Source organism: Adiantum capillus-veneris, chromosome 17, assembly GCF_014529385.1.
Source record: "Adiantum capillus-veneris isolate H3 chromosome 17, ASM1452938v2, whole genome shotgun sequence".
NCBI classification, from domain to species: Eukaryota; Viridiplantae; Streptophyta; class Polypodiopsida; order Polypodiales; family Pteridaceae; genus Adiantum; species Adiantum capillus-veneris.
The window spans coordinates 151,987,049-152,007,023 of NC_140947.1; the positions used below are offsets into that span (position 1 = coordinate 151,987,049).

A 19,975-nucleotide genomic window follows, 5' to 3' on the forward strand; every position below is an offset into this window, starting at 1 on the left:
TCCGTCGACCCTGTGAAGAGGAAACCTCTTCAGTCACATCATCTGGTCTGTCAGCCATAATTTCAATTCCCTGTGTCTGGTCTATGATCCCCTGTGTCTTCAAGCCCAAAACTGACCAAGGCTCACTTCTATGGGAAAAAGTGATTTAATCCCGTCGATGGAACCATGAAACCGGCCTGTTCAATCCAAAAAGGACGGTAGAGTTTACTTCAAACCTTGATTTAGCTTTCACCCATTATTAGTTGTCTATTTTACTTGCGCTATAGTGACACAAGAGAGGGGAATGGGATACAGATGCTAGAATGCACCTGTATGAGAAGACCGACACCAGATTGGCCCCTAACTTAGGCGCCCCTTTCGGTATTTCTTTATTGTTCAAAAGAGGGAAATAAACGCTGTGGTTCCCTACAAGCTGCCCCGCACAAACTCGGCTGAATTTCCACTGTTCCAGCCCGATTTCGGCAGCATAACTGTACTAGAACCCTCCACAGTCAGTATTCCCACGCATTGAACATAGCCACAGCAGTAGCCAACTAGGTCCTGAATATATCGTCATCTGTCTGTCGTGGTCTTGAGGACTCACCCACTTCATGTGTGTGTTGACCCTGTGAAGAGGAAACCTCTTCAGTCACATCATCTGGTCTGTCAGCCATAATTGCAATACCCTGTGTCTGGTCTATGATCCCCTGTGTCTTCAAGCCCAATCTGACCAAGGCTCACTTCTATGGGAAAAAGTGATTTAATCCCGGCAATGGAACCATGTAACCGGCCTGTTCAATCCAAAAAGGGCAGTAGACTTTACTTTAAACCTTGATTTACCTGTCACCCATTATTAGTCGTCTATTATACCTGTACTTTCAAGACACAACAAAGGGGAGAGGGATACAGGCTGCTAGATTGCACCTGTATGAGTAGACGGACACCAGATTGGCCCCTAACTTAGGCGCCCCTTTCGGTATTTCTTTATTCTTTAAAAGAGGGAATAAATGTGTGGATCCCTATTAGCTGCCCTGCACAAACTTGACTGAATTTCAGCTGTTCCGGCCTCATTTCGGCAACATAACTGTACTAGGACCCTTCACAGTCAGTATTCCCACGCATTGACCGACTTTCCCGACCCATACGGGCACTTTGCAAAACCTGGCGAGAATCTGCAGCACGCTGAATTCTCTGTTTTCAGCCCTGAAAATGTGCCAGATCACCGGTACAACGGTCCCCTTGCGTCCCCGAACCTCCTGGGGGTATTAGGGTCTGTTTAGGGCCAAAACCCTAAACCTGCAAAAATACACAGCAGGCTGTAATTTACTGTTTCGGGCTCCGTTTCGCGTGCCGGTCGCATCCGTAGCAAGCCCTCGAGCTCCCGCACCTGTAGGGCTACTTGCCCTTTGAATCGGACGAGATTTCTGGCGTGAAACCTCTCTGAATTCACCTGTACCTGCGGGGGGGATTAGCCGCTAGCTAATCCAGTACCTGTGCAAGAGGGTCTTGCCTCGGCAATCGCGCATGAACCCACACAACTGTACATTGGTCAAATGAAGAGCCCACTAGAGGGGCATAACATACTACCAAAGGGGAGAGAGAGGGCAGTGCGTAGCGTGCAGGGCATCACTCCTGGCACCGCACTGTGCGTAAGAGGGAAAGCAAGCACTCCATAGCTCTTAACCTGTGACAAATCTGAAAATGAGGTTCTCCCCCTCCTAAATTCAGCGCCACTTCTTGTTGCATGAGGCAAGTGCACCAGAAGGTGCCACTTGGCACATTTATAAGCATTTTCCCGTTTCGGGGTTGCCGTCTAAAAATATCCCAACCGGTTGCCCAGTTGACTTCACGGCAAAGTAAGAAAATGTTCCCCTTGTCATTCCGGAGGTAATGACGTCAACACATTTTCAGGTCCCAAAATAGCAATTCCCTAAATTTTAGGAGATGCTGCCATTGTATCTTTTTTGGTCATCCGACCCTCTTTGTACACTGCGGCCACATCCAGAATTGAAATGTAGCCTCTGTAGCAAAGGATTCCACTTTGGCTTATCAATGACCCCACTTTGCTAACCATAGTCCTTGTCCAACCTTAGTAGCAAAGGATTCCACTTTGGCTAGTCAATGACCCCACTTGGCTAACCATAGTCCTTGTCCAACCTTAGTGCTCTCTTGCCCTCAGGCCTGGACTCCCTCTGGACAGTTCCACACTAGCTATGCAATGCAGGGCAGTTAGATTTTCCGAGGGGTGTTTCCAAAAAGTGAAAGTAAATAGATAATAAGAAAGAAATCAACAAAAAGGATAGATAGTAGTCACACGCTGGTGACAGCTTTTGCTTTATTTTTGTCTACGCAAATTGGAGAGGGAGAGAGAGAGAGCTCTTTTGCTTTTACTTTGGCTCAGGAGAGCTTGAGAGAGAAAGACCATGCTTTTGATTTTGAAGCTTTTGGGCTCTACTTTTAGCACCCTTGTAAACTTTTAAATAAGTGGGCAGGCCTCCCACTTCTCACAGCATCTGGACGCAGAGTCTGAGAGTAAGAGCCTCCCACTCGCTTGTACTTTTGCAACAGATTAATACAAAAAGAAATACCGAAAGGGGCGCCAGTCTTTGGGGCCAATATCTCTAGGCACGGGACTCCGTCGAGCCAGTGTCGAATCAATTGTGAACTGTGAACTGTTTTGAAGTGTATTCTTGTGGTGTCTTTTGGAATCTTGACTTGGAGTGTCCAAGTCTGTCGGGTGCTCTTATGGTTTCAGAAAGCTAGGAATGTGGGACTGTGGTCCTTTCCAAATTCAAGAGAAGGTAAATGATGTATCCTTCGGATTGAAGTTGCTAGATACCTGGAAAATTCACAATGCTTCTCATGTGAGTCTATTGAAACCTTTCAAGGGTGAGGTGTTAGTCGACAAGGAGCCGGAGGAGCTACCTGAAGTGGAAGAGAGCGAGGAGATACTCATTGCGGAACAGATACTGGCTCACCAGGAAAGGAAAGGAAAGCGAAAAGGTAAAGTGAACGGTGGATCTTACTTAGTCAAGAACTCTCCGGCATTTGTTGTAAAGTGGATGGAGGAGGAGGACCTAGCAGATACTCCTCAAATTTGGAACTTTACCTTGGGATTTCAGTCTAGCTTTGACTATTGTGAGAGATCCTAAAGATTAGCAGGGTTGAATCTGGGTGCAGAAGTGTCACGCCATTGATGATCTTGTGTTGTTAGCACTCTTTTATCATCGCATGTATCCACAAGAAAGGTCGTAACACATAGATACAAATGACGGAATGAGACCTTCATACTTTCCATCTATCACACTGAATTCATATGCACATTTGATGTGGTAGCTCTATCATTACCCCTCCTTTGCACACGTTGGGTCGGGGCATAAGTAGATTGTAACCCAAAGGCTTCAAGGTAAAGCTGCAATACATTTGGTGACTCTGACAGTTCATGCTCTTCCATCCACTTTGCATCCATAGGCAGATTGTTCTTGAACTTGATCAAATAGCATCTTGCAACATGTCCTTTAACTTTTCTATCCTTATGTGGCAAAACTTGCTCAGGTACCATGATCTCATCAAGTTCCTCAACTGCTGGCTGATCCTCATCTGGCATATCTTCTGGCACATCACCCACGAAGGTTCTTAGAAGACTCATATGAAACGCATTATGAATCTTCCACGCATCAGGCAATTTCAGCCTGTAAGCCACATCGCTGATCTTGTCAAGCACTTGAAAAGGCCCATAGTAACGCATACTGAGCTTAGGAAATAGCCGTTCCTTGCCCTTCATCTTCTTTAACCTTGCCTCTTCGAACCTTAACAGAACCCAATCACCAGGTGATAACAGCAATTCACGACGGTGACGATCAACAGCCTTTTGCTGCTTTGCCCGAGCCTTCTCCAAGGCAACTTAAATTTTCTTATACATTTCATCCATGTTATACATTTTCTTATACATTTCTTAGTCAATAAGTGCAAAGGTGAAGCTACCTCGGCAAACTTCTGAATGTTTGAACCGCCGGTACTAAGAACACAAGCCCAAAAAGCTTCTAACTTCATGAACATTCTTCAGTTCTGGCCTATCGCGGATAGTCTCAATCTTGGCCGGATCCATCTGTACTTCTCTTGCTGAGACGATGTGTCCCAGAAAGTGTATCTCCGGCAAGAAAAACTTGCTCTTTTTGGCCTTAATAACCAATTTGTGATTACGTAATGCCTGAAAGACCTGTAGCAGATGGTGTCGGTGCTCTGCTTCATCCTTGGAGAAAACTATAATATCATCAAAGAAAGTGCCCACAAAAGATCGATGCTCTCGGAAAATCCTATCCATCATTCGGTTGAAAGTTGTTGGAGTATCGGTAAGTCCAAAAGGCATCACCAAAAATTCGTACAAACCGAAGCGTGTCCAAAAGGTTGTCTTGTAGACATCTCCCGGAGCGATTCTGATATGATGATATCCGCATTCCAAATCAATCCTGCTGAAACAAGAGGATCCCTGTAGTCGGTCAAGAATATCATCATGGAATCGAAAATCTGTTCTTGATTGTGATTTTATTGAGAGCTCTATAGTCAATGCACATCCTCCAAGATGCGTCTTCTTTAGTACCAATAAAACCGGAGAACAATAGGGTGAAGTACTAGATTGGATGAGACCCTTTTCAAGAAGGTCTTTTACTTGGTTCATGATTTCTTCATTCTGGGCTCGGCTAACACGGTAAGGTGGCCGGTTTGGTGGTGTGGTTCGAGGAATTAGATCAATAGTATGGTCCTCAGGACGAGAAGGGGGTAACTCTCCTTGTAGGCCTTCTGCGAAACAATCAACATGTGCGCAGAAATATGTGTTGTTCTTTGTCTAGTTCAAACATGTTCGTTCATTGTTCATCATTCAATTCTTTCAAATAGATGGATTAAACAAAAGACTGGATTTCATTAATTTTGAAATGGCCGAAGCCAAAACTGTCACAATGTAACAGACGTGGACACTCCAAGTCAAGAATCAATCACGACAGCACCAAATAACCACTTCAAAACAATTCACAGGTCACAATAGAGATTTGCACTGGCTCGGCGGAGTTCCGTGCCTAGAGATATTGGCCCCTAAGACTGGCGCCCCTTTCGGTTTTCTTTATGTATTAAATCAATGTCAAAGTACAAAGAGCGGTTAGGGTTTCACTCTGAGACTCTGCATCCAGATGCCCTGCAGAGTGAGCCCTAAACCGTGTATATAAAGAATATAAGGGATGCCCAAAAGCAAAGCCCCAAAAGCTTTCAGTTTAAAAGCAGTTTCTCTCTTTATCTCTCTTCCAATTTTCTTGCAAAGCCAAAAAGCACTCAACTAGCGTCGTTCATGCTTTTTTCCCATCCTCCCTGATTTTCGCCGCAAAATCTGGAGCTGTTGCCACGTGGCACTGGCGCCAGTTAGGGTTTCCGGCCAACAGCTAGGGTTTGCAGGAAATTAGGGTTTTCTGAAATTAGGGTTTCTACAAAAAATTAGGGTTTGCAAGAAATTAGGGTTTTTGGCAAAAATTAGGGTTTCTGCTGTCGATAGCCACGTCATCACTTTGTGACATACCCCCCTCTTGAAAGCATTGTAATCGACCGCGACTACGCCTGCAAAAGCGATAGAAGCCATAAACCGTCTTAGCAGACAGTGACTGTTAGTACCTGCGTACTAGGAACACACATCTAGCACTTGTACCAAATCAACAGTCACATCACACGACATCACAGGACATCACTAGACATCACAGGACATCACATGACATTCAACATTCATTCGGATCTTAGAGCATGATTTATCGGCAATGTAGCTAGCAATCACATCTAGGTCCAATCGAGACCTCGTCCATGTCCGATTGACTAACCCCTATTGGAACCATGTCTATTCGAGATCAATCAGACCAAAATGCTGCAGTCATTTCGTCTATCAGTTCCTGCACTTAAGAGAAGTCAAGATCAAATCAGTATCATAATCAGAAATTCCATTTCTTAAAGTCATACAACAGAATACTGTCAGCTTTCAGTATCCCTGAAGCTCGAAGAGACATCAGTGACACTAGTATCTAAATCAAGGCATCTGTTGACAAAGGAGCGGAGCGACTCCCCTCTTGTGTATCTCACTGCACCAGATCTCTGGCCAAGCTGAATTTTGGTTTTATTTGGAGTAGACTATGCTAAACCAAAAGCATCGAGGTAAAGTTTCACAATCTGAGGAGTATCGGAAAATCATCGCGACCATTCTGTGTATTCGGGAGATAAAAAATGAAATCCATTGCAATACTTTCCCACGGGCGGGTGGGTATAGGTAAAGGTTGTAACAATCCCTGTGCCTTATGCCTGTCAAACTTGACCTTCTGGCATACTACGCACAAATTCTTCCATATCCTTTTTGAGTCTCGCCAAAAAAAAAAGTATCTCTCTACCCCTTTCATGGTGGTAGCAATGCCGAGGTGACCCGTAAAAGGTGGACAGTGACATTCAGTCATAACCTTTTCCCTCAACGGCTGTGTAACGCACAACATAGTCTTTTTCATCAAGTAGCCTTCCCGAAGGGAGTATCCAGCTATCGTCTCCCCATCCCGTATCCGTTTGAAAATATCTGTAAAATCTGTATTTGTGGCATACTGATCGACCATATCCTCGAAGCTCCTATGGTGTATCGCGGAAATAGCCAGAACCAACGGCTTCCGAGACAAAGCATTTGCCACCACATTCTTCTCTCCCTGAACATGGACAATCTGGAAGTGAAACTGTGACAAGCTGCTTCTGTGACAAGAAGTAGCGCAAACTTTGATGGTCTGTAAAGACAATAAAATCCGCTCCGAGTAGGTAATGCCGCCACTGAGTAAGAGCATGGAGAACCGCCAAAAGCTCTTTCTCATATATCTATGCTGTCATCTCTGGCCTACAGAACAATCGGCTCTCGTAAGCAATGACATGGCCTTCTTGTATCAAGACCACACCCAGACTACGACCACAAGCATCACAATATACTTCAAATGACTTCTGCAAGTCCGGCAAAGTCAAAACTGGTCCCGTAGTCAATTTCTCCTTCAAGGTCCCAAAGGCAATTACCTCTGTGGATCCCCACAAGAAAGGGACTCCTTTCTGTGTCAAGATATGCAAAGGGGAAGCAACCTTCGCAAACTTTCCTATGAACCGCCTGTAGTACGAACACAGTCCCAAGAAGCTTCTAACTTTATGGACATTCTTCAAATCGGACCAATCACTCTTGGCCGGGTCCATTTGCACTCCCACTGCTGAGACAATGTGTCCCAAAAAGTGTATCTCTGGTAGGAAAAATTCACTTTTCTTCGCATCAATCACAAATTTGTGATCTCGTAATGCCTGAAATACCTGGAACAGATGATCTGTGTGTTCTGCGTCATTCTTGGAGAAAACAATGATGTCGACAAAGAAGGTGCCAACAAATAGTCTATACTCTCAAAAAATCCTGTCCATCATCCGGTTAAATGTCGCAGGAGCATTGGTTAAGCCAAAAGGCATCACCAACCCAAAAGTAGTCCAAAAGGTTGTCTAGTAGACGTCTCCCGATGCGATCCGGATCTGATTATATCCACTCTTCAAGTAAATCGTGCTAAAGCACGAGGATCCCTGTAACCTGTCGAGTATATCACTGATCCTAGGAATCGGAAATCTGTTCTTGATGGTGATTTTGTTGAGAGCTGTATAATTGATGCACATCCTCCAAGATCCGTCTCTCTTTTAAACCAACAACACTGGAGAGCAATACGATGAAGTACTAGGTTGGACAAGACCCTTTTTCAAGAGGTCTTTCACTTGGTTCATAATCTCTTCATTCTGTGCTCGGCTCACACGGTAAGGTGGCCGGTTCGGTGGTGGGCTTCCAGGTATCAGATCAATGGTATGATCTTTAGGACGAGCAGGCGGTAACTCTCCTGGTAGGCCCACTGAGAAGCAATTGGCGTGAGAGTGGAGAAAATCTTGGCGTTCTTTATCAAGTTTAGACATATTTGTCTTATCCTTATCGGTCAATTCTTTCATAAAGATGGAGTAAACAAACAGACTGGATTTCATTAATTTTGAAATGGCCGAAGCCGATACAATAGGGACAGATTCGCCCTTCAGTTTAATATCATGTATATTTGTTTTGCCCTTTTCTGTAGTCAAAGTCGCTTTTCTGGCCCCCGATAATCGACCACGGCGTTTTTCTTGTGGTACCAGGGAATCCCTAAGAGAACATCACAACCCTCCGAAGGCATTATGAAGAAGTTCTCATGCCCCAAATACCCCTAACAATGCAACCAAAGTTTGCCAAAGACAGGTGTAATGGCTACGTCCCTGCCGGGTGCTGCTAGAACTGCCTCTGCAAGTGGTCCCATCCGATTGGGAGTAATCTCGAGGCGCGCCGCCAATTCCGGTGAAATGAAGTTGGCCTTGGCTCCTCCATCAAAGAAAATCAGGGCCTCTTGATCTTTCACTTTGCCCCAAGCTCGGCAATGTTCTGTACTCTCATCCATGGTGTCAGGATCGGTACCCACACAATCTGGAACCAGTCCTGTTTTCATCTTGTCTTTTCGTCCACGTTCCTCAGTTGCTCTCGAACTCTTAGGCCTCATTCTGTTCTTTCTGTGCCTTCTTAGGGCACTTCGCGGAATGTGTCCCTTTTCCCTGCACCCAAAGCACTTCCCCTCTATGATGAATCGAGCTCGCTCCCGAGGAGTAAGCTTGGGTTGTGCATCCTTTTTCTCTGGGTTGCTCTTTTTCTTTCTACTTTCAGTCCCATAAGTCTGTTCGGCTCGTTGTGTCATGTTCTCATCTGTGGGGTAAGTCAGACTGCCAGAGTGAATGGCAAAGCCCCGCTTCGCATGACTCATCAACTCCTGAATAGAAGCTGACTTCTGCTCCAAGCAGTGATCTGGGATCTCTGTAGGTAGACCCAAGGTGAACCGCTCAATCTGTTCTCTGAACGTTATCTTCTTGAATGAAGAGGCGGGTAGAAAAGAGCTCTAGAATCTTTGGCAATAAGCATTGATTGTATCTTTCTTGGTCATCCGAAGATGGTTCCAAGCAGCTCATATATCTCGTTCATATTCTTGCGTCAACCAAGAAGAAATAAAAAGCTTTTTGAATTTCAGCCATTTAACTGGCGCAGTCTTGTTTAAAAGAAGTGTGGACGGTGCACCAAGTACGAGCATTCCCCTTAAGGTAAGTTGTAGCTCTCCTAATCTTGGAGTGCTCTGAATAGCGTCGTCCAGTGGCCACCTTCCTTAAACTCTCGGACTTTCTTGCTTTTATCTTCGAGAAAGTCATACTGGTTGGCTTTGTAAAAATTCTTCTTTTCGCATAGAAGTTTCTGCCCTTTCCGAAGCTTTGTTTCTTGCTTCGCTTTTTACCCTTTCTGTCTTCTTCGCTCGAATCTGAAGAGCTAGAAGAACTGTCAGAAGAAGAAGAAGAAGAGCTGGGTGCTCCTTCAAATCGAACACACTTCTTCTGTTTCTTTGCCTTGTCATAAGTCGACTGACGACCCAAATATCCCGGGAAGTCAATGCTTTTCTTCTGCTTTTTGCCGTGCCTTTTGCCTTCTTTTTGCGCGTCAAAAAGCTGAGGAATCCGTGCATCAACCACCTCTAACTGTCAGAAGAAGAAGAAGAGCTGGGTGCTCCTTTAAATCGAATACGCTTTTTCTGTTTCTTTGCCTTGTCAAAAGTCGACTGACGATCCAAATATCCCGGGAAGTCAGTGCTTTTCTTTTGCTTTTTGCCGTGCTTTTTGACTTTCTTTTGCACGTCAAAAAGCTGAGCAATCCTTGCATCAACCACCTCTTGTAATTCCTTCTCTGAATACTGTTTGTGATCAGAAGGTTTCTTGAGAGCGGGTTTCAATGGTGGTGTAGTGGTTTTCTGCCACTGTGTATGCACTTCCTGAAAAGAAGTCTCGCTCATATATTTTGCCAATTTCGGATCCTTCGCTAAACTGAGAATCATCTTTGTTGCATCGCCGATCAATGGACGACGCTTCATCTCTCTTTGCTCCGCCTGAGTAGGCCGAGGCGGACCATACTTTCTGTCGGAATCTTCGTTGTGATCCCTGCCTGCAGGTCCAGATGCAGAGGGAGTCGACTGATCCTTGTGTGAAGCCATAGGTGCCGGGGAAAAAAAATTGGGGATCGGATTTCCCGTAGAAGAGAAATCGGTCGTGCTCTGATACCACTGTAACAGACTTGGACACTCCAAGTCAAGAATCAATTGCGACAACACCAAATAATCACTTCAAAACAATTCACAGATCACAATAGATTTGCACTGGCCCGACGGAGTTCCGTGCCTAGAGATATTGCCCCCAAAGGCTGGCCCCTTTCGGTATTTCTTTATGTATTAAATCAATGTCAAAGTACAAAGAGTGGTTAGGGTTTCACTCTCAGACTGTGCGTCCAGATGCCCTGCAAAGTGAGCCCTAAACCGTGTATATAAAGATTACAAGGGATGCCCAAAAGCAGAGCCCCAAAAGCTTTCACTTCAAAAGCAGTTTCTCTCTTTATCTCTCTTCCAATTCCCTTGCAAAGCCAAAAAGCACTCAACTAGCGTTGCTCATGCTTTTTTCCCATCCTCCGTGATTTGCGCCGCAAAATCCGGACTGGTGCTAGTTTAGGGTTTCCAGCCAGCAGTTAGGGTTTGCAGGAAATTAGGGTTTTTTGAAATTAGTGTTTTCTGAAATTAGGGTTTCTGGCAGAAATTAGGGTTGTTGCTTTCGTTAGCCACGTCATCACTTTGTGACACACAATGCGGGCACCACGTGCCAATAGAAAAGAACAGACTGAAACATACTTTTAGCACTTCAATAACAACTGAACTGAAAGAGAGAGACGACACGCGACACGGAGTGGCGGAATTCCACCCGAGAGAGTATTGGCCCCAAATCTTGGCGGCCCTTTCGGTATTTCTTTATATTGCATCATCAAAGTACAAGCCGGTACGCCAGAATCTGCACCTTCTCCAAGAAGCATGCCAGAGAATGAGCCCTAGCCTCATATTTGAAGGCCCTTGGCCTGAAAAGCAGTTACAGTAAAAAGCCTTTAAAACTCAAAAGCCTCTGGTCCAAAAGCAAAGCCAAAAAGCTGCCAACGTAAATCACGGAAATCCGTACAGCTTGCCACGTCATCAAGCAACGCAATTTTCGGAAATCTCTATGCTGCCCTTAGGGTTAGGGTTAGGGTTTTTGGCAAAAATTCAAGGCTTAGGCCCCTCGGCCGGTAGCTCCGTTCTTCAGTAGGTCAACACGTCAGCAATTTGTTACAGATACAATAGGGACGGACTCACTGTTCAATTTTACATCAAGTATAATTTTCTTGCCCTTCTCATTTGTCAAAGTTGCTTTCCTTGCCCAATAGTCGACCACAATGTTGTTCTTATGGTACTAAGGGATTCCTAGGAGGACGACACCCTTCTAAAGGCATGATGTAAAAGTCCTTGTGCTCTAAATACCCCTGACAATGCAAACGAAGTTTGCCAATGACAGACGTAATGGCTACATCCCGTCTGGGCGTTGCCAGAACTGCCTCCGCTAGTGGCTCCATCCTTTCGGCCGTAATCTCATGCCGCGCCGCCAATTGAGGTGAAATGAAGTTGGCCTTGGCTCCTCTATCAAAAAAGATAAGGGCTTCCTGATCTTTGACTTTGCTCCATGCGTAGCAAAGTTTGTACTTTCATCCATCTGGCTTGGGTCGGTTCCCATGCAATGTGGTACCAATCTTGGTTTATCTTTACCTTTTCTACCACGTTCCTCCGCTGTTGTAGAACTATCTAGCCTGTCTTGAGTCTGTCCTAGTCGTGCCTTTTTGGGGCACTTTGCGAAGATGTGCCCTTGTTCCCCGCAACCAAAACACTTTCCCTCTTTGAGATAGTTATCTCTCTCTCTCTCTCTCTCTAATAGTCAATCGGTGTCGTGTATCTTTCTTTTCATGGGGATTCTTTTTCTTTCATTGGTCAAGGTCTGTTTGGTTCTTTGAGTCAAAATTTCGTCAGTGGGGTAGGTCAAATTCCCTGAATGTATCGAGAATCCCTGTTTCGCATGTCCTATTAGTTGTTGTATAGACTCGGACTTTTGTTCAAGGCAGTAATCTCGGATATCTGTAGGGAGTTGACAGCAGCAAAACCACTCAATCTGTTCTTTAAAAGTGACCTTCTTAAACGAAGAGGTCGGTAGAAAAGAATCCCAAAACCTCTCGCAATATGTGTCCAAAGTATCACCCTTGGTCATCCGAAGATGGTTCCAAGCGGTTCTCACATCTCGTTCGTATTCTTGGGTCAACCGAGAAGAAATAAAGAGCCGTTTGAACTTCAACCACTTGACCGGGGCTTCTTCCCTCAAAAGAAGAGTGGACCACCATGTTCGAGCATTTCCCTTCAAAATCGATGCGGCCCTCTTGATCTTGGAGTGTTTGAGTAATGTCCTCTGGAGAAGGCTATGTTAAATTGCTGAATGAAAGCCAAAGCCCTCGGAGCATCTCGGAATCCAGAAAAGGGTTCAAATTTTATCGACTGTCCACCCTCTTTAAATTCCTTTGTCTTCTTCCTCTTATCTTCGAGGAAATCGTACTGGTTGGCTTTGTGAAAGTGCTTCTTCTTTGCATAAAACATGTGATCGTCGGAGTTCGAATTATCAGAGGATTACTCCTTTGTAGAACTATCAGAAACTGGTCGGAATCTGATCTTCTTTGCCTTTTTCTTATTCTTTCCAAAGCTTTGCTTCTTGCCCTTTCTGTCCTCCTCACTCGAGCTGGAAGAGAAAGAGCTAGAAGCACTGTCAGAAGAAGAGGATGAAGAACTGGGTAGTCCTTCAAAACGCACACGCTTCTTCTGCTTTCTTGCAAATGCAAAAGAAGATTGACGGCCCAATAATCTGGGTAGTCAGTCCTCTTTTTGCGCTTCTTCAATTGCTTCTTCGATGGCTTCTTCATGTCCAAAAGCTGACTGATTTGAGTCTGGACCACATCATGGAGTTTTTGTTCAGTGAACATTTTCGGAGTAGGAGGTTTGATTGGTGGTTCGTATGCACTTCAGCCATGACTGTTGAGTCAAAAATTTTGCAAATTAGGGATTTTTGACAAACCGAAGCATTTGCTCTGTGCACTCGTCAAACTGCTGTCGACGTTGTATCTCCAAGAGTTCATATTGTGTGGACTGAGGTGGCGTGTACTCATCTTCTGCTAAGTCGCTTGACTTTGCTATATTGCCTCCTCCCGCCTGAGCGATTGCAGAAGAGATCGATCAATTCTTTTCGGAATCCATAGGTGCCGCGAGAAAAGGGATCGGATTTCTTGGTAGAAGAGAAATCGGCCGTGCTCTGATACCACTGTAACAAACTTTTGACACCCCAAGTCTAGATTTTGTCGCGACACAACAGAGATTCACTTCAAAACAATTCACAATTCAAGAGTCGACAAGAGAGAGATTGGCCCCTTAGACTGGTGCCCCTTTCGGTATTTCTTTTATATTAATCTTGGAGCAAAGTACAACTCCTGTGGATTCTTGCTCTCAGACTCTGCGTCCAAATGCTCTAAGAAAGCGAGCCCCCTTGGGTCACTTATAAACATCACAAGGGGTGCTAAAAGCAGAGCCCCAAAAGCATGAAACTCAAAAGCAACTCGATCCCAAAAGCCTGCAGCCAAAAGTAGTCAGTGCTGCCTGTGAAAATCCGTACTGCCACATGAGCACAACCAGTGTCTGCTAGGTGTAGGCATTGGGAAGTGTTCGGGTAGACTAGCATCAATATCCTAGCATAGGTATTTAACCGCATGTGAAGCGCCTCTTATAAGTGAGTTTGTTAATGTCACAAACTAATGACAAGGCATGACCTCTTCATAAGTTGTTTCCAACTTATGGACTCTTGCCGAGGGACCTAAGGACACCTAGGCATTAAAATTCAAGCGAAGGACCTGCTGACGTGGTTGTTGTACGGATGGCCTGCATGCAACTAATCCAAGTGCATGGACATGCACGTCCTGCGTATAGGCTCACAAGGGTATGCAACTAATCCAAGTGTCTAGACATGCATGTCCTGCGTATAGGCTTACAAGGGTGCCAGAATACTACCTAGGCTGTTCTAAATCCTTGAACTAGGAGTCAGCTTGTCCACATCAGCTTGTTCACATGCACATAGGGTTAGATGTGCATGCGACATTTTCTCATTATCAGATAGTTATATTTTGTGTGCCTACGGGCTGATGTAATGCCTTCGGGTTTGTAATCTTGATTCCCTTATACAAAAGGGTACCAAGCCCCCCTTATTTTGCAAGAAAGAAAAACGAGAAAAAAGAAAAGTATATGTGTGTGTGATGTGTGGGTAGTTGAAAATGAGCTCTACATCCTTTTTGGAAATATTGTGATCTTGACTTAGTATTTGATTATCATTGTGCATTAGGACGCTGATGATTATATAGGTTTCTGGCTGAGTATCAAGGGCTTTTAAATTGCGTTTTTCTTTATAGATGAATCTGGGCTATTCTTTTGTTTCTCGAGCTATTACTCTTTTATCATGGCACTCGCTTGGAGTAATTCTGACTTTGGATTTCGATTCAGATATGATTCCATACCAGGAGCCTTACCAGAGCATGTATCAGCAAAGACGTCTTGGAGCACTGGGGATAGATTGGCAGCCTCTACGGCTTAATCTTGCTGTTGGAATGGATGATCTTAACTATGTTGCTTTCAGAGATCATCCACTTGTCCTTCATCCTCACATTCCAGGATCCTCGGTTGAGACTGCAGAGGGTGGTGCACGGAGATGGGTGGAACAACCAATAGATGTTGATGAGGAAATGGACTGGGAACAAGATTTGACTAGGCTCACTGATGATTCAGGATCAGATTACAGTGCAAGTGAGGAAATATTAAGCTTGCTTGAGGATGATGAAGAAGATGAAGGAACAGCCAGCTCTAGTGAAGGCCTGGGGCAAAGTGACGATGAGGAAGATGACAAAAATAGTGTAGAAGAGACATGGTTGCGCCGCTCTAATCGTAAACGAAAAGCTGAGGTGCTTAATTTGTGCGTGCCATCACTTTGTATGTCAATTCAAATCGCTCAGTTTGTGACTATTTTTTGTTTGCTCCTTTTGTCGTATTGTCAGGGTCATCCCCACGATTATGGTGAAAGAAAAATTCGGAAAGCACCTTCTTGTCCACACCGGGTTGATTCAATCAATGATCTTGGGATACATAAGGTTAAAAGGCAAGGGCAGTCTGAATTGATCAAAACCTCTCCAAGACCTGCATCGGAACAGCGCATGACACGTCCAAAGAGGGCTGCGGCAGCAAATGCATTGCAGCTGTTTACTAACAACAAACAGAGTAATGAGGATGGAGAGGAGGACGATGCATCTTCAAGTCATCAAGATACAAGTTTGTATAGTGACGAGGAGGCTGAATCTGATGGACTGCCCCTAAGCAGTGATAAGAATGGTGGCAAGCACGCTTGCCAAGTAAACGAGACAGCTGAAGCTGTGGAAGTTAACGGCATGGAGGAAGTCTTTCAGAGAACTGGAAAGGATGTCGTGGAGATGAACGAGGGGGCTGAACTGAAGGAAGAACAGCAGGAAGATTTTGAATGCCTCATGAGAAATTTTGAGGCATCTTCTCCAGTTGCTGAAGACATAAGTCCCAGGTTTAACGAGGGGGATAAAGAGTTTTGTAAGTACGAGAACCATGCAGATAGCAAAGTGGGTCCTATGGCCATTGTCCTTGAGAAAGTTACCACACCAGGTAGACAGGATTTACTGGAACAAGAAGATCCAAGCAGGCGACCAAGAAGATTGGTCTTAAAGCTGCGTAAAAATGAGACTGATATCTTGCTCCCTGTCAATAAAGACGAATTAGAAGACCCTACTACTGCTGAAACTGTGAGCCCTGAGGTGGATCACTTGGACATTTCTAAAGAACAGACCAAGAGAAGGCTTAGAAGGCTCATCCTCAAGGCTCCTGATTCTGCAACACATATGCAAGACAATTCTGATGGGTTATCAGACACAGGCAATAATGAAAATTGTAGTGGATCTCAACATAGTATGCCCGAATACGATGAAGATATGCCACCGGGTGACTTAAGAAGGCCCAGGAAAAGACTCAAAGAGAAGAACCAGTCTGAACTTGATTTAGTTCCAAAGTACTTTGAGAGATCATGCAAAGCTGTTGCCTCAGAGCCAAATAGCCCGGCCAGTTTTAGTGGCAGCTATCGCAGGCGAACGGATGTCTATTCCACCTCTATAGAAAAGACTGTAGGGGAAGTTTTTCCAGATGCAGCAGAGGACCTTCCAAATGAAGACACAGATATTGAAAGTGAAGGCATAAATTGGTCTGGCAACTCGGAACACAAACAATCACGTATGGATAGTTTTGAAAGAGAGGCAGGAGCAGCACATGGGCCTCAGGGGATGTCATCTCCGGAGTCTTTTGCTAAATTCCCTTCTTTGGCTCAGCACTGTCTTAGTAATGAACTTCCTTCTGAAGAGGAGTATGGCAAACCAAGGACCAGGTCTAGCTTAGGGTCTGAAACAAATCAGGTGAACTTGAAACCACAAGTGGTCCATTGTAGATATATGGGCCTGAGTTACGGAGAACCAATGTTGGTTCATGAGGAACAGCAGGGAGGTGTTGGTAAAGCAGTCAACAGCTTGAGAGGTGCCATTGCATGCCAAGCTAGAAAGAACAGTAAAAAAGTTGCACACAATCACTGCAATTCCGCGTTCTTACAGGTCAATGGGGAGGGTCATTACAGGAGCGCTGTCTTAGAAAATCGATTTAAAAGCCCAGATCATTCGAGTTGTGTCAGGCTAGTGGATAGGGAGGAGAGGAAGGCTCTCAGAGATGGTTCATCAGGTGCTATGCAAAGTATTCCAGGGGATACTGATGAGGTAGAATTATGTTTACTGGGAGGCCATAATGACAGTGAATCCGGTCATGATGATGCAAGCTGGAGCCAGTCAGAGAATGTTATTGGAGAGACTGATTTTTCACTTCACAAAAGGAGAACCTTGTGTGAGATAGAGTCTACTGACATTCCATCTCTTAAACCTGAAGAGGATTCAACAAGCAAGAAAAAAGTTAGGCAAGTTCAGGCAGTGGTGATGGATGGTGTCAGGGCAATGAGATCAAGGGGCAAGAGAGGTAAGAGAGAAGCTGTTAAAAAGGAAAGGGAGATTTATGATACAGGAAAAAAAGCTAAAAGACCGAGTGCTCGGATAAATAGGGCTCCTGGAGTTAGCAACTATGATGATGCAGACACAGAGGAAAACACGAGTCATTCTGTACAGAACATTGAGCTGCATGATATCAGGTCTAAGAGGAGGGGTGTGGGGCAGTGCCCACAAGCTGAAGCATCTTCTGTTAAGGAAAAGGAGCTGAGGGTGTCAAGCAGACACAAAAAGGAAGTGACAAGGGATCAAGGCCGACAGGTAAACACGAGCATGGTAATTCGGGACAAAGTAGCTCGAACAAGAAAAAGCTTAGCCTGGCTTTTGCAGTCTGAGGTGGAAGAAACTCGTTACATTCCTCAATATGGTGATGAGGTTGTCTACCTTCGACAGGTACACTGTCCAAAGCAAGTCTTCATCATCTTGCAGGGAGGGAAGGGCGCATGTATTTGTTTCCACACTGACTGTTGTTCCTTCTGAGTTTCAGGGACATGCAGAGTATTTGGACATGTACAGACTAGATGAGCCTGGCCCTTGGACTATATATGGAGATGACTTATGTCACACAGAAATTTGCCAAGTTGTGGGTCTTGAATATGTCAGTTTACCATATTCTGGAGAGACTTGCTGCAAATTCACTCTGGAGTTTGTGGATTGCACATCGTGTTTGCAGGGCAAAACCTTTTGGTTAAGTCTGCCAGAATTAACAAATTTTCCTGATTTCATAATTGAGAAAAATCGGTATGATTCTTCCATAGAGAGAAAGTGGACCAACAGGGATAGGTGCAAAGTGTGGTGGAGATCTCAGAATGGACAAGGGGGCAGATGGTGGGAGGGACGAGTAATAAATGTGAAACCGAAATCAGTTGATTTTCCTGAGAGCCCTTGGGAGAGGTTTGCTGTTCAGTATAAATCTGACCCGACTAATCCCTACCGACACAGTCCATGGGAGCTTTTTGATTCAACTGATGCTAAATGGGAGCAGCCACATATTGATCTGCAAACAAGAGATCGGTTGCTGTTGGTGCTTGAATCTGCTGCTAATGAGCCAGAGGTATTTTACTTTTATTTCTTTACAAGTTTACATGCAGTCTTCGATTTGAAATTTAGTATCATGTTAATTCCTCGTATTTCCAGGATGCTTATGGATTGCGCAAGCTTAGGCTAGCATCATGTAAATCTGATTTTGTAAATAGGTAACAATGATGCCACCACCTTGATTACATTCCATTTCAAGCCAAGATATGGCAAGTGTTTCTTTAACACTGAGAGCTAAATTGGCTTTTTTGAAATATGGTCAGGTTGCCTCTACCTCTGACGTTAGATGTCCTTATGCAACGCTTGGAAAAAGATTACTACCATTCGACTCAGGCTTTCTATTTTGATGTGCAGCTTTTAGCGAGCAATGCGGAGAGGTTTTGCGGGAACCTACACCCAATGACACAAGGTTTACAAGCCTTTGTTAGGGAATTGCATATAGAAATCTTTAGTGAATCGTCTTCCTAGATACCACTGCAATGTTCAGGTCTTCCAACTGAGAAGGTGTGAACATTCACTCATTTGTAACCGCCCTTAAATGAATTCTATAATTTCTTAAGAGTGTAATTTCTGTGCATTATTTGTGATGGATGTGTGGGCGTGTACTTAGTTCCCTGCCCATTTGCGTGCCTCAGAGAGATTGGTTGCAATGCAAAGAGTACACGCCATAATCATTATCCTGTCGTGGTGTATTGTTATGTTGCAATTCTTGGCATGTATTTTCCGGTTGTTATCAGCTGGTCAAAAGCTTGAATTGTATTCAAGAGCATGTTTTGCAAGCTTCATCAATTATCAGCCACCGTGGAACTGAGATCAGAAAGATGTGATCGACATGAAGGCTTCTGAAATGTTGTCAATCATCGGAGAGGATGTTTCTCTCTCTTCGCTCGCTGTTCTATCTGTGGGTCTATTTTGTAAGTCTTCGTCGCTCAATGCTCGTTGCCTTTCTCTGCCCGTTTCCTTGGAATTTTTGAACTATATTTTTGTAAGGTTTTTACACACAACTGCAAATCCAGAACTTTCAAGTAATGGTGCTCTATCCTCGACTTTGTCCGTCTTTGAAGCACTCACTCTTTCTTGGTAATTGTGTGAGGTCCTTGAGCTTTAGTCTTTCCGCTCAGTGAATGTATTCAGGTGGCAAGTTCTCTCTAAACAAGGTCAATAATTTGTCAGCAGTTCACGTACGCGTTCGCAACTTGTTGCAAACTATTTCTGTTTCCATGGCTTGGTTGTGAGATTTTTGTCGATTTTTGGTTGCGAACCAGTTGCGCTTCTTCTCCACCCCCAAGGGGTGAAGCAAGACGGCAACCACACAACACGACAAAGAGTGGAGCCGTCAATGCTACATTTTTGGAAATAACGGGGTCTCTCTCCTCTTTCTTACCTGTTCTGTATAGCGGACCATGCACATGGGAACTAGGGATTAGTGCTCGGTTGCGAACTAGTCCGCAACCAGTAGGCCATGTGAACTGGCTCTTTTGGGGGGAAAGGAAAAAGAAAACTTCTAGGGAGATGGAAGAGAGAAGTGAGCTACCTTTTGAGACGCACTTCATTAGGGCAGGTCCAAAAACCGTTGCGAGTCTGTAAACATTTGCAGCTCTCTCTCTCTCTCTCTCTCTCTCTCTCTCTCTCTCTCTCTTTGGTTTAACAAGAAAATAATTTTCTTTTAATAAAACATCTCAAGGGCACTGTCCCCTCCTATAAAATGCACAGAAATGTTAAGTATGGAGCTTGATTTACTCTTGTAATTTTTTGTGGTAAAAACGCACATTTGTAAGGCCTCCATTATGAGGAAAA

The 19,975-nt window shown here is 44.5% G+C and overlaps 1 protein-coding gene across 3 annotated transcripts in view; it reads left to right on the plus strand.

Moving 5' to 3' along the window:
• The window catches only part of LOC147438338 (uncharacterized), a 93,128-nt gene extending 74,102 nt beyond the window's left edge, over nt 1–19,026 (plus strand). For all 3 annotated transcript variants that reach the window (XM_086487627.1, XM_086487625.1, XM_086487628.1), the window contains 5 exons: nt 14,535–14,989; nt 15,083–17,533; nt 17,628–18,194; nt 18,278–18,336; nt 18,442–19,026. In XM_086487627.1, coding sequence (XP_086343753.1) covers nt 14,535–14,989; nt 15,083–17,533; nt 17,628–18,194; nt 18,278–18,336; nt 18,442–18,646 — 3,737 coding nt within the window. In that variant the 3' untranslated portion in view covers nt 18,647–19,026. The remainder of the gene's footprint in view (nt 1–14,534; nt 14,990–15,082; nt 17,534–17,627; nt 18,195–18,277; nt 18,337–18,441) is intronic.
• Nucleotides 19,027–19,975: the final 949 nt, after the last annotated feature.